The sequence below is a fragment of the Physella acuta genome, unplaced genomic scaffold (assembly GCF_028476545.2).
Source record: "Physella acuta isolate Inbredline_101_S28 unplaced genomic scaffold, ASM2847654v3 ptg000178l, whole genome shotgun sequence".
Taxonomy (NCBI): domain Eukaryota; kingdom Metazoa; phylum Mollusca; class Gastropoda; family Physidae; genus Physella; species Physella acuta.
The window spans coordinates 85,920-100,000 of record NW_026731697.1 but is presented as its reverse complement, the minus strand read 5'-3'; the positions used below and the strand labels follow the sequence as shown (position 1 = coordinate 100,000).

The 14,081-nt window shown below is 39.3% G+C and overlaps 2 protein-coding genes across 2 annotated transcripts in view; one reads left to right on the top strand and one right to left on the bottom strand.

Annotated features, from left to right (window-relative positions):
- The window catches only part of LOC131936425 (tubulin alpha-1C chain), a 7,358-nt gene extending 4,984 nt beyond the window's left edge, over positions 1-2,374 (top strand). Inside the window, exons 4-7 of the mRNA XM_059293398.1 lie at positions 262-573; positions 914-1,129; positions 1,311-1,474; positions 1,907-2,374. Coding sequence (XP_059149381.1) covers positions 262-573; positions 914-1,129; positions 1,311-1,474; positions 1,907-2,045 — 831 coding nt within the window. The 3' untranslated portion in view covers positions 2,046-2,374. The remainder of the gene's footprint in view (positions 1-261; positions 574-913; positions 1,130-1,310; positions 1,475-1,906) is intronic.
- A 26-nt stretch (positions 2,375-2,400) lies between these two features.
- On the bottom strand, positions 2,401-12,972 carry LOC131936426 (uncharacterized). The gene is made up of 5 exons (XM_059293399.1): positions 12,795-12,972; positions 11,529-11,770; positions 4,915-5,032; positions 4,112-4,221; positions 2,401-3,850 (listed from the first exon to the last, which is right to left on the bottom strand). The coding sequence occupies exons 2-5, from the start codon at positions 11,566-11,568 to the stop codon at positions 3,774-3,776; spliced, it is 345 nt and encodes a 114-aa protein (XP_059149382.1). The 5' UTR covers positions 11,569-11,770; positions 12,795-12,972; the 3' UTR covers positions 2,401-3,773.
- Positions 12,973-14,081: the final 1,109 nt, after the last annotated feature.

Here is a 14,081-nt window from a genome sequence, read left to right as displayed (position 1 = left end):
GTAGCTTTCGCAATTTTCGGCAGTTTTTTTCCCCAATTATTACATTGATTCGCATCTTTTAGCAATAGCTGTGTTTGCTTTGTTAAAGCTATAGTTCTGGAGGAGCAGTAAAAATTTTTTTAAAAAGGTTTTACCGCTGTTGGTGTTTGTTCAATCATCATCATCATTGCCAAGCACAACTGCTGGGGTATGGGTCGCCAACCAAAGATCTCCAGAGTGTAGGTTCAAAGGTTCATGTAAAAAAAAGTCTGTATCTTGCAGGTATCCACCGCCGTTGTTGAGCCGTACAACTCCATCCTCACCACCCACACCACCCTGGAACACTCCGACTGCGCCTTCATGGTCGACAACGAGGCCATCTACGACATCTGCCGGCGTAACCTTGACATTGAGCGTCCGACCTACACCAACCTGAACCGACTGATCGGCCAGATCGTGTCCTCGATCACCGCCTCCCTCAGGTTTGACGGCGCCCTCAACGTGGATCTGACGGAGTTCCAGACCAACTTGGTGCCCTACCCGCGCATACACTTCCCCCTGGCCACATACGCCCCGGTCATTTCAGCGGAGAAGGTGAGTAGGTTGGTTATGCAGGTGGGTAGTTTGGTTATACAGGTGGGTAGTTTGGTTATACAGGTGGGTAGTTTGGTTATACAGGTGGGTAGTTTGGTTATACAGGTGGGTAGTTTGGTTATACAGGTGGGTAGTTTGGTTATACAGGTGGGTAGTTTGTTATACAGGTGGGTAGTTTGGTTATACAGATGAGAAGGCCTACTAAGAGCGTGTCGTCGCTAATGGACAACCCTGGTTATAACTGTATCTTGTCAAAATGCTAGAGATAATCAGATTCTTGTTAAAGTATTCGTGCCAAAATATTGCTAAAGTAAACCAGATTCTTGAACTAACCTATCAGGCCTACCACGAGCAACTGACCGTTGCTGAGATCACCACCGCCTGCTTCGAGCCAGCCAATCAAATGGTCAAGTGTGATCCACGTCACGGCAAGTACATGGCCTGCTGCATGTTGTATCGTGGCGACGTAGTACCCAAAGATGTCAACGCTGCCATAGCAACCATTAAAACAAAGCGGAGCATCCAGTTTGTTGATTGGTGCCCAACCGGCTTTAAGGTGATGTATGCTTTAGTGTTACCAAAGAAACCAAAATTTAACATTAAAAAAAAACAACCTTGTCATACATCATCAATAATGTTCGAACCTCCCCACGTCATTAGGAGTGTGTCGTCGTTTATGGACAGCCCTAATCAGTTTGATCATATTGTAAGTTTTACGTTTACTTAACAACAAACAGGTGGGTATAAACTACCAGCCCCCCACTGCTGTGCCCGGGGGTGACCTGGCCAAGGTCCAGCGCGCGGTCTGCATGTTGAGCAACACCACCGCCATAGCTGAGGCCTGGGCTAGACTGGACCGCAAGTTTGATCTCATGTACGCTAAGAGAGCTTTCGTGCACTGGTAGGTTCCTTTTTCACTTACCTTTGTTTTTATGCTCATTTTATATTGATTAAATCATGGGCATGTTCGTTAACAAGGCCCACAATTTTAGTTGTATTTTAGTTATTCATGGATTACCTCCCCTAGAAAGACAAGCCAGTTCTCCCCCTTCATATAAAAAATACTGATGGGGCGACACTACAAAGAAAAGCAAATATTTTCTTGGTAGAACAAAAAACAGGCTACTGTGTAACTTCCAAAGTGATACATTTTTTTCACTTAGCCTCTTTGTAAAATTTTACATTCAAATTATTTTCTTAGTACAAAAAGTCTAACCTTAATCACAAGAAAACCAGTTTACACTCATTAAGATCATAAAGAGATGTTTACTGGGTGTACAACAAGAATAACTTAAAATGATGCTATATTAACAGGGTGTCTATTGTTTGACAGGTATGTGGGGGAAGGGATGGAGGAGGGTGAGTTTTCTGAAGCTCGCGAGGACTTGGCTGCGTTAGAAAAAGACTATGAAGAAGTTGGAGTGGACTCAGCTGACCAGGCCGGTGGGGAAGATGAGGCAGAAGAATATTGATACAGTCAGGAGAATATTGATAGTCAGGAGCTTTAAGATGTCTAAATGTTCCAGCACTCAAGATGCCTAAATATGCCACATTTCAACATGCCTAAATATGCCACAACTCATGAGGCCTCATATTTCACATTTTAAAATGCCTAATTTTGATGATGTTAAAAGAAACCCTGTCTCAAGATTTCTAAATACAAATTAGTTTGTAGCTTTTTGGCGTGCTTATTTGCAATGTTGCAAATGATGAATATGAGAAATTGACAATGTGTTCAATTGTAGTCATTTAAATTCCTATTACAGCGGACTACCTCTGGTGATGGTATTGCTCATTGATCTTAGAAAAAAACAAAAACATGAAGGATACAGTTATTTACACTTTAATGAAACAAATCACAAGTTTAAACAGAGTTAACTGACTTTAGCAGTGTATTGAAACACAGTTTTGTTTACATCCAGAATATGCATGTTTGACCTCAATGGCCGTAGATAGCTGCCTATTGGGGGGTAAAGGGTGATTTGGCTAAATTATAGTCCATTCACCAACTACTGAATCTGTAATTATGGATTTCACCCTCATTGAAGTCTGTTCTAAGGACTGGTCTAAATATTTCATTCACATTTCAACAAACTATTCCCGCATTATTTAAATAAAATATTTTGCTTGCAACATGTACATTATTTTACCTAACAGAATCCTGTTAATAGATTCTTTTAATGTAATGCTTGAACGAGATTTATTTTGCAATAAATTTTCAAAAAGAAAACTGACTTTTTTTTTACATAAGCAGTATATGTGGTGTTGGTTGTGTGGGTATCAATAAAACAATGATGTAGTGCTAGAAGTCAACAAAATGAAATGCAACATTAGTAAAAAAAATATTTTACAAATAAAAAAAAATTCTCTTCAAGTTCTGACAATAAAAAGAAATTCATCTGTTTATCCATACTTGGTATACGATAGGATTAGGTGGTCAGGACTCCAGCCCTGGAGTTAAACTCATGAGCAGTGGTGCTCTTCATCTACTTACCGAACAACTCCATTAATTGCAGGGATACATGTGCAGAATAAAATGGCATCGTCTATGTACAATTTAAGGTACAATTCAAATATTCAACTAACTTTTGAATTATTGATTCTGCTAATTATTAATTTCAACCCCTTCACTAAACTAATCTTTCCCTTTGCTAATTTTAGTGTGAATTTAGCCAAGTAATACAATTAACTTGTATTTCAATTGATATTAAAAAAAGGTATTTGCAATAAATACAAAATAAAATCCCTAAATAAATTATTTTTTTCACAATCGGTTGTAAACCAATGAACAATGTAAATACATTTAAAGCAGATTCAAGATTAAAATCTAGATTGAAAGGTACCAATTATAAACATGCATTATATTACACTAATAAATGATAAGATCTAATTATGACAATACCATTTTAGTGCATATTTACAATGCTACAGCATCTTGTACATCTTTCTTCAAACAATTCAAAAGTTGAAACAGCTAAAAACAAAGTTTGGGCTTAAAGCAGATTCAAGTATTAGTTAAAATAGTTATAGATTAGAATAGGTGACAATGAAACTATAGTGTTACTATAGCTACAACTGAGTGTTGGCATTCACCTAAATACAAAATAAACTATAACATTAGTACACATCTGAGTTACAATAATAAAGATTTAAAACATGTATTTACACTGATTGGTTTGTGGATGTGTCAGATCCAGTGGTCAGCAGGCATGTAACAACCAAACTGTGATGGTCATCAAGATAATGGACAGCCCTGGAGTGGCCACCCACGCTGAATCTGTTTAAAAGTAAAAAATTCACAATTAATTCTAACAAATATTTTGAGTAGCTTCCCTTGCTATAGAAAATAAAAGAAAGGGGGACCATTATTTATAAATTAAAAGAGTCATATTTGAGCAATTTTGGACAGGATAAAAAAAACTAATATTGTTGAGAGTAAGTTTATAGTAAGCAACACTCTTAAATACATGTTGATTAAACAAAGCTTGACCACCATGAAAAAAAAAAAGAATGAAAAGACGGTATAAAATAGACTTACTGCAGTCCTTATCACTGTCTTTGTAATTCCTCAGTTCGTTATCCTTGTGGATTTGAGTCAAGGGTTCGCACTGTGCATTTGTAAGGCATTTGAGCAGAACGGAATGGATTCTTTGGAAAACAGAAGTTTGGTTGTTGCAATCTCACATGCATAGTGTAATGTCACATGTTGCGATGTCACATATTGTTGGAATGTCACATGTTGCAATGCCATATTTTAGTGCAATGGCATGTATTGTTGCAATATCACATGTTTAGTGCAATGTCATACATCACAATGTCAATTATTATCATAATGTCACACATTTCATTTTTCATTTCATTTATAATAGATAAATGCATGCAAGTAATGGAGTCTTATAATAATCATCTTATATGTCTTATATGTTCATCATTATAAGACTCCATTACTTGCATGCATTTATCTATTATAAATGAAATGAAAAATATTTCTGCAACTTATCAGATCTGAGTATTTGTGTAATGCTTAGCGAAGAAAAAGGGATTTTGCATGGAATATTTACCTGCTGCTGTATGCCACTAGGGTTGGAGGTTGGACTAAAGACAGACTTGGCTAACCAAACCTTTGCTTACCTTAATCTCCACTTGGCCCACACCATGGGAACCTTCCCACCACTCACCGAACAGCCACTGATACATGAAATACATGCAGTACTCACTGTTATAGCCACTGAACATACCTGCAGTACTCACTGTTATAGCCACTGACCCCAGAACAAATCCGTAGTACTCACTGTTATAGACTGACATACCTGCAGTACTCACTGTTATAGACTGACATACCTGCAGTACTCGCCAATATCGTGCCCCACGTATTTCACAGTGGACGTGAACTCCTCTATGCAAGCTACCACACTCGGGCACGTCGGGGCTACCACGTCACCACATAACGTCAGGAGCACTACACAAATAGGATGAAAATGTATCACATAACGTCAGGAGCACTACACAAATAGGATGAAAATGTATCACATAACGTCAGGAGCACTACACAAATAGGATGAAAATGTATCACATAACGTCAGGAGCACTACACAAATAGGATGAAAATGTATCACATAACGTCAGCAGCACTACACAAATAGGATGAAATGTATCACATAACGTCAGCAGCACTACACAAATAGGATGAAAATGTATCACATAACGTCAGGAGCACTACACAAATAGGATGAAAATGTATCACATAACGTCAGCAGCACTACACAAATAGGATGAAAATGTATCACATAACGTCAGCAGCACTACACAAATAGGATGAAAATGTATCACATAACGTCAGGAGCACTACACAAATAGGATGAAAATGTATCACATAACGTCAGGAGCACTACACAAATAGGATGAAAATGTATCACATAACGTCAGGAGCACTACACAAATAGGATGAAAATGTATCACATAACGTCAGGAGCACTACACAAATAGGATGAAAATGTATTAAGTTAAAAAACTAAAATTTGTAGAAACCCTTTTTAAACGTTAATCTATTAACGAGCGAAGTGTTAGCGATGCAGCCCAATACGCGCTAGATATGTTTAAACCAGGTCACCACATAACGTCAGAAATACTACAAAAGTGAGATGAAAACGTATCAACTACAATGTCATGGAAAACCTTAAACATTCACCCATTCAACCGGTGCCGAGACTGTGGGTGTTACACCCCCCCCCCCTTTCTGTAACAATTTACTGGATGGAACATTGTTTGGACACCAAATTTTACGATTTTTCAATTTTTCACTCGGTGAGTACCGCACTCAGCGCCCCCCCCCCCCCCGCCTTGTGACGGAGCTGTATTCCCCCCCCCCCCCCCCCTCTACAAATCCAATCAAATCGGCCTGCAGCAAGTTCGTTTCAATCACGAACACGTCATTCAGTTGAACTGAATAAGTGATGGCAGCTTTCCAATTTTTGCGTTGATTTTGTCCAGTGTTATTTATTTCTTTTAGACATGTTTCTCTGGGGGTGGGGGTGATAGAGACACTGATTAAAGCATATATTTTCAACATACATTACAAATATTACGATTTTGTCAGCGAGGGAGGGGGGGGGGGTAGGTACGCCTGTAGTGATACCTGAAAGAAACGTATTGCTGGCTAGGGGATAACGCGTGTACAAACGACCTCCCCCTCCACTTAAGCCCATCCGATGTAACTTTACAACAAGAACTACAATGGTCAAACTTTCAAAAACAAAACAAGATGGTGACGAGGACAAAGTCATACAAATTATAAACATCCATCAAGCACTTTTTTCTTACGCTGTAATTTAAAAAAAAAAACAACAAAAAAAACGACCTATTGCAATTAATTTGTGGAGGTATTAAGAACAAACAGTAGCCCAATAAAGAAAGAAAAACAGATGAAATGAATATTCCCAAAAGACAGAGGATCGGACAAAAAGGATTTGTACAACGGAAATACGACCCGGTACTCAGGTAGATAAAAGGTAATCAGGAACAGGCACGCTAGTCTTTGCAACCGTCAAACAAGGTAACAGTGGGTGTATAGGTACACAGTACATTAGGTCGACATCGCCCTGACGACCTCATTAGCTTCAGGTATTCATTAGTCAAGGGAACGATGCACTATAAGACTAGTTACACTAGAGGCTATACAGTATGAATACACTACAGTGACGTAGGTAGGAATGTGTCATGGGGGGGGGGTGCAGTTTATCTCCTGCCGTGATATTTAAAGTGTTAAAATTGAAAGCGTAAAACGATACGAGCACAGCGACGTCTGTGACGTGACGTTATACCACTTTATTTGATGGGGGGGGGGGGGGTGTCAATCTCAAGGTTCTAACCCCTGCCTACGACACTTGAAATGTGTGTTTATACATAGCTTAAAAAAACGTAGAGCCTGTTCAAAAAGAAAGCTTAAGTTGACACAAGGATGTTGCTATTTGATGGGTATGAACTAGCCAGTCAGCCGTGGATTCAATCCGACGACTAACATCGTGAGTGGGGGGGGGGAGTGTAAGTCACACATCATAACAGCGAGATAGCGAGAATTAGTTTGGTGAATGAGGATGTAATGGTGTTTATGCTAGAAGCGGTGTGACAGATTTTTACCTAATACCAATTGGAAGCTTACAGTTAATGTTATCTTAAAGCAGGGGTCTCCAAACTACGGCCCGCGGGCCGTATGCGGCCCGCGAGGTCCTCTCATCCGGCCCGCGGAGATCTTTTTGTCCACGGAAAAAACGTTTGTTGGTGATGGCTGAGGAACTTTGCCCAGAAAAATCAAAGACATGCCTGGAACTAACTGGCCCCCGAACTGAAAATTGATAGTTAATGCGGCCCTCGGGCTGAAAACTTTGGAGACCCCTGTCTTAAAGTATTAAATAACTGTTTTTTTTTCCATTAGAAAGACACAGTTCAAAATAAGACCGTAGTTTTTGCCTCGGAAAATCAATCATAAAAAAATACAACACCTTATATGCTGTCAGTGTGAAGTTGTGAGAAGTTTTTGGGAGCTCATGAAAGGGTTTAGTCTTGTTGCATTCATCAAAAGGTTTTGAGTTTTGTGAACGACTTGGCTCAATTGTGTTCTCCGCCCTATATCAAAGCGTGTATTCAATACAGAGCACAATGGTCGGGGATAAAAGGTGGTTTGTCAACTAGTGTAATACGTAGCTAAACCACATTTTAATGCCAACATTTTTATATACTTCAACTCCGGGGTCTTAGAAATCACCGCACGCTGATGTATCGTTCAATGACATTGTGGAAGCGTTCACATAACTTCACGTCATACTGTAGACGTGTTCACTTTACACTTTGATAGTGCACAGGGGACATAGTGTATTCCTAGATAACAGATGGCGTTCTTATCTTCTTTAAACATATGCAATATAATTAATCAGTGTCGGGTAGTAACAATCTAAATTTAGCTATAAATGACTTGTTACTTGTAAATTGTGGGTAGATTTAACATACAATAAAATCACCGCCTCAATGATTCGATACCAGTGCTTCTTCCAGACTTTTTTTTTCGTTCTGGGGGCGGTTGACTTTCTTCAGGGGGGTGGGGGCATGGAAGAAACTCTGTTCGATACTATCATCACCAAATGGTTCAGATTTCACGTTTAAAATTTTCAAACTTTATTTATTTCCTAGATCGTAATCGTTCGTGTTTTTTTTAATTGCACGAGGCATGACGGGAGTCATGTGACATCAGTGATGTCAGTAACTGTCGTAATAACAACGTAAAGCTTGACCAAGAGTAAAGCAAGTAAAAAAAAATCCCTTCATAATAATACACTTTAAAATAATAAAATAAAACAAACTTGCCCTCTTTAGCCCGGGACGCTAATGTGTACCCAGAGGCGTAGCGGGGGGGGGGGGGGGTGGTGCGGACCGCATCGGGTGACACCATTTAGGGGGTGACACAAAGGCAAAAAATAGCAAATTATATAGGGAAAAATTATGATAATTTCGCTTAATTGAATGATTAATTCGAGTGTTAAATAGTCTTGTAAGAGGTGCAAATCGAAAGTTTGAGGGGGGGTGTCAAATCGAAAGATTGATGGTGGGAGGGGGGGGGCTGCAAATCGAAAATTGAAAGTTTGTCCCCGGGAAGGGTCGCTACGCCTCTGGGGGTGACACCATTAAGTGCCGCGCCGGGTGACACCCGACCTCGCTACGCCACTGTGTGTACCCCCTCCCCACCTGATACGCATCTGAAGCAAGCGTATCCACATAAAAAGCAACACGGATTGCATGGATGCTCCTATAAACTATATTTTTCAAGCCCCGATAACGATTTTTTTTTGCCTAATAAACTATCTATTGAGTATTAAAATGTGTAGGCGTCAAGGTAGATAAGTTTGTGTTGTGTTATGTATTTTTTCGATGTATGAATGTGAGACTGAGCGGGTGAGGTTACATGCCCCTAAATTAGTTTTACTTTGTAATGTGCTCAATGTAAAGCAGGGCCTAGATAAATTGAGGTTTTTATTTTTCTGACTGCTTTTGTCGCCTCGTGTTGACAGGGACCCAGTGTGTCATGTCAGTGATAGTTTTGTTTTATTTACACAGCGCAAACAACAACATTCAAGTAGCAACAAGTGTACATTTGCCAGATAAACCTGCCAACTACGCAAGAAGTTGCCAGATAGCTCTTCCAGCTAGTATCAAGAGGTTGCCAGATAGCTCTGCCAGTTGACCAGTTATAACATGGCTTATTATTAAATTCAAGGAATCTATTATTAAAAAAACAACAACTACAAATGACTAAAATGTATGAATCATTTCAACGATATGCCCTAATTAGAAATCCTAATTTCTATCCTAAGGTCACGAAAGGTGAAGCAACTTAAAACGCAGTTTTTAAATATATGCAGCACTGGAATAACTAATCTCGAATGGCTATGCAGATGGTACGTTCTAAGACCTGAACAACACACGGGGTAAAACGTTAAGTGCCAGCAAGTGCCTGGCATAGGGCAGCATGTTTAAGACGTTGTTTATGTCGAGTCACGGTCTTTAGAAAACATGTTGCATTATTTATGGCTCTCCCCTGTTCACTGGGCTATAAATGTACAATAAAACTTCTGTTATTAACAGAGGGAAAATGTAAAAAAAATATTAAAAGTCAACTTAATTAAATGACGTCATTAACCTGAAAATGGATCACCGAAATAGTGACCGCGTGTGCCAAACAAAACATCAAAACATAATTACATGTATACACAACCAGTGTTTCTTCCAGACTTTTTTCTCCGGGGGGGGGTAGACTTTCTTCAGGGGGAGGCGGACACTGTTAAAAGTATATATTTTCTATATAAATTATATAAATTTCATTTCGTTCGGGGGGGGGGGCGGTAAGATGCCTGGAAGAAACTCTGTACACAACGCTATAAATAGCTTTACTAATCAATATAAACACTATGTCAAGGTGAAGAGTTCTAGCCACACTTGTCCCAGCTGACGAGTCTCATATATCCGGGGGTCTGAACTTATGGGTTCATGCCATCTTCCAGACTTTTTCTTCGCGGGGGGGGGCGGGGGGGGGGGGGCGGACACTAGTAAAATTATGTTTTCTATATAAATTCCATTCCATTTCGTTCGAGGAGCGGTAGATTCCCCGAAGAGATGCCTGGAAGAAACACTGTCTCCTGCTCAACTATTCCGCAGAGGCGTAGCTAGGGGAGGATGGGTGGCGCGGCCACCGACCGTAAGGGGGCGCTAAACGAGGTAAACTATATTTTAAAAAAAACTCTTTTAGAGTCGCATTACTGAATGATACACAGTCGAAGTTTTTAAAAAAAATAGACTACTGTTCGGCTCTCCCTACTAATTTGTTTTCAATATAGTGACATAATAACTGTTAAGGGATAGCGTCTAAAAGGTAGGGGGGGGGGGGGTTGGTGGTGGCTTAAATTTGATAGTTCGCACCTGGCTGGAATGAGTCACTACGCCTCTGCTATGCCGTTTCCTCGTGGTCACAACCAGAGGCGTAGCGAGGGGGGGGGGGGCGGGGGTGTGGAACGCACCGGGTGACACCATTTAGGGGGGGTGACACCAAGGCAAAAATAGCAAAATATATAGAGAAAAATTTGAGGGGGGGAGCAAATCGAAAATTTGTTCCCGGGACTGGTCGCTACGTCTCTGGGGGGGGGGGGGGGGGGGACACCATAAGTGCCGCACCGGGTGACACCCGATCTCGCTACGCCACTGGTCACAACTTATCCTATCGAACTGCATTGGTGATAATATTCTAGCGGCTGAACTTGTTTTTCCACTTTAAGCCTAGTGCAAGAAACGTAGACTACTTATAGACCAGATTTAGATAACTGGACACCTAGAATGTTTACATTTTTTATTGAATTACTAGAGTCTAGCCCACGGGTTCCCAACCTGGGGGTCGCGACCCCCAGGGGGGTCGCGAAGGGCTTTCTGGGGGGTCGCCAACTGGTATACTAAACCTTAGTAATTTGAAACAAAACATAAATATTTAGAAGAATTTTTGAAATTCGGTTTTACTAACATCACTGGAAAGGGAATAGAGAAGAAACAAAGCGCACTGTACAAAGTTGTTCTCAGTCACGAGTTTATGAAATCTTCAAAACTAAAACGTCATTTGAGACGAGTCATTAGAAACACACCAAAAAAAGATATGGAGTTCTTTCGTCGGTATGAGTTGAAGCTAGTTGCAAACGTCAGAGACTTGATCGAACAGGAAGTTTGTACCAAGGAAACACAGTATTAGTGCAAGCATCACATGAAGTCGCGACAGAAAATGCCGAGCAAAAAAAAAAACACAATAGGAGAAAATCTCATCAAACCCTGCATGTTGAAGATGGTGAAGTTAATTCTTACATGTCCGTAGAATCTAGCCAATATAAACATTAATTAAATTATAAATATTATAAACGTAGGTTACTTACCAATCAGAGCTGGAAATAGGAATACGTCCTTAGCATGCATTGTTAGAGAAGGATTTAAAAGTTTATATGTGATTTGTGCATGCAGCTTGGAAGAAAAACATTGTGTGATGTTAAATCTTGAGTTTAAATTAAATATCCCTCTCTGTGTTCAGGTCATGCTGTAATCACACATAACACACGATGACGTAGTCGAGTGACGCCAAGGCCATCCACGCCTAACCATAAACTCGTTGATCGACGCCCTGTGGATCGAAGAGATTATTGACCTATATGTCAACACAGCTTACCACGGAGTATGTCATATACTATATCATGTTAACATTCAGTTAAGCCCCCACTTACTAATATCAGTGACACGGATTTATATTTCTCATTAATTAGGTTAGACTACTATTTAAAAAGAGTAGAAAATTATTCCATCGAACATAGACTAGACTATAATTATGCAGAAAATAGTAATTAAATTTTCCACCCTGAAAAAAAAATTAAATAGCAGCATATTATGATAAGCGTCGAATGGGTCGTCCATAAAGACGTCATGCTATTAGGAGGAGGGGTTCGTAATTTTTGTGACCGTGATAAGTAGTTTCAGGGTTAGGCTGAGTGTGACGTCATGTGGGGGGGGGGGGGGGGGGTTGGCTTTTTGTGACGATGTGTGACTGTAGGGAGGTAAAAAAGTGACGTCATTAGTGGATGACCCCAAAGTTCGTCTAACACATCTAACTTGAAGCGTTTGAAAGCTTACACGTAAGGAAAAAAAAGATGAGCTACATAAAAAAAAGATAAATGCACCAGGTTTATCAACATCATTTTTTTTTTAAATTTGATGCTAGATCTATATTACTAGATCTATATTTTTAAGACTGATCATAGTAGGCTAACTTTTAATTTTTGGACTCCATTAAGAAAATACTGTGAAAAAAACAACGTGAAGGTGGTCTACGAGACTAGATCATTTATTTAGTAGGCTATATCGACAACATTTAGAATGTATACAAATTAATTGAAGATTTCCTCTGTCTGTGCCTATCCAACTCTAACCATTGAACCTTTTAAACAGTTCTTTTGTGAAACTTTTGAAAGAACCCGGCTCAAATAATGAAGTTACTCCAGTAGTAGAATCTAGATCCAGCTTGTATTTATTGAAGTTGTGACTTCTTACTCTAAGGCAAGGTTATTGATCTAGTCTAAATCTATAATAAAACGTTCGAATTAGTCTACACTTGTGCAAATTTTAACAATATTTCAACCATGAATAAAACATACACGCTCTTTACTGAACAAAAGATCCTATCATCGGTTGTTTACAAACTTTCACTACGTGACCATGAAGACCAGCATTCAGGAAGCTACACGCTGAAGGAAATAGGGTCACATCAACATGGTGAGGCGAGGTGGTACACACCAGTGCCGCATCGCCTGCTTGGCCCTATCCCATAAGGACGCCAGGTAGGGGCCGTGTGACACTGGTCGCCAGTCGAGCGCGACGCGCAGCTTGCTCGTGGGCTTTTTTTGTGCAGTAGTAAACTTGGTGCTTTCCCGCCAATAATGATTTTTATTTTAGAAAGCCCTCCAAATCGAAATCAATACAGAATTCAAAGTTTATTGCATGCCGTATTGACCTAAGTTTGTTTGGTATATTTTTTAAAAGAGGAAATCGGTAGCAAAATCATCAACATAGTTTTTTTTTTTTAAAACTAAAAATGAAACTCCGTTTTTATACCCCTTGAGGGGTCATCCAAAAACTACTTTAAAACGATTAGTATTCCCCCCCCCCCGCACATCGTAATACATTATCAATGTTTTTATTTTAACAAAAACACTTATTTTGAATATAAATAGTAGCTAACATACCGGTGTTACTCTCTTGTCACTCTCTTGTAGGAAATCGCATAATGTTAAAGACAATCACTCGCGCTACATTTCCGTTGCATGTAACTGGTGTGCCATTCATTCACTCCTTTTGTCGCGACTGTTTTGACAAGGTTTTGTCGACAGTACACATGAGACATCTTGACAATACTTTGCATCTTTTGCCTTTATTTCATCATAAATAATTTAATCGATTGATTCCTATGCAGAAATTAGACCTAAAACAATTTGTTTTTTGTTACATCACTTTCTCACCTCTTTAAAACCGGTCAACGGGAAAAAAAATTCACAGGAAAGCAAAACTCATTAAAATAAGTCACAGTTTTTGCTAGGAAAATAGTCACATAAAAGAATCACAAAAGCAAAAGTGTATCGGAAAAAAGTCCCAAATGTATATTAAGAAACATTTTGATTTACGTACTCAAAATGGTAAAATTGTGGGTGTTTATAAATATGGGTGGTGGTCATTAGTAACATATATTTATAAATTGTACTGGCATGATGGTTTTGATCTTCACAATGAGTAAACGTAACATAAAAAGATAATTTACACAGCAACCTCAAATTTTGTTACATATTTATTTAAACACCTGGTAGAAAAATTAATTATAAAAGAATTGTAGGCACATAGTTGCGTTTTGTGTGTGCATGTGCATGTGTTTTGCCGTAGGCCTTTCCTCT

Bases quoted from the DNA above. Each gene is read 5' to 3' on its own strand.
- LOC131936426 (XM_059293399.1), bottom strand. From the start codon at position 11,568: ATGCATGCTAAGGACGTATTCCTATTTCCAGCTCTGATTG. The intron at 4,222-4,914 runs GTATGTCAGTCT...TGTTTTCCAAAG, and splicing joins GATATTGGCGAGTACTGCAG to AATCCATTCCGTTCTGCTCA. The intron at 3,851-4,111 runs GTAAGTCTATTT...ACTTTTAAACAG, and splicing joins AGACAGTGATAAGGACTGCA to ATTCAGCGTGGGTGGCCACT.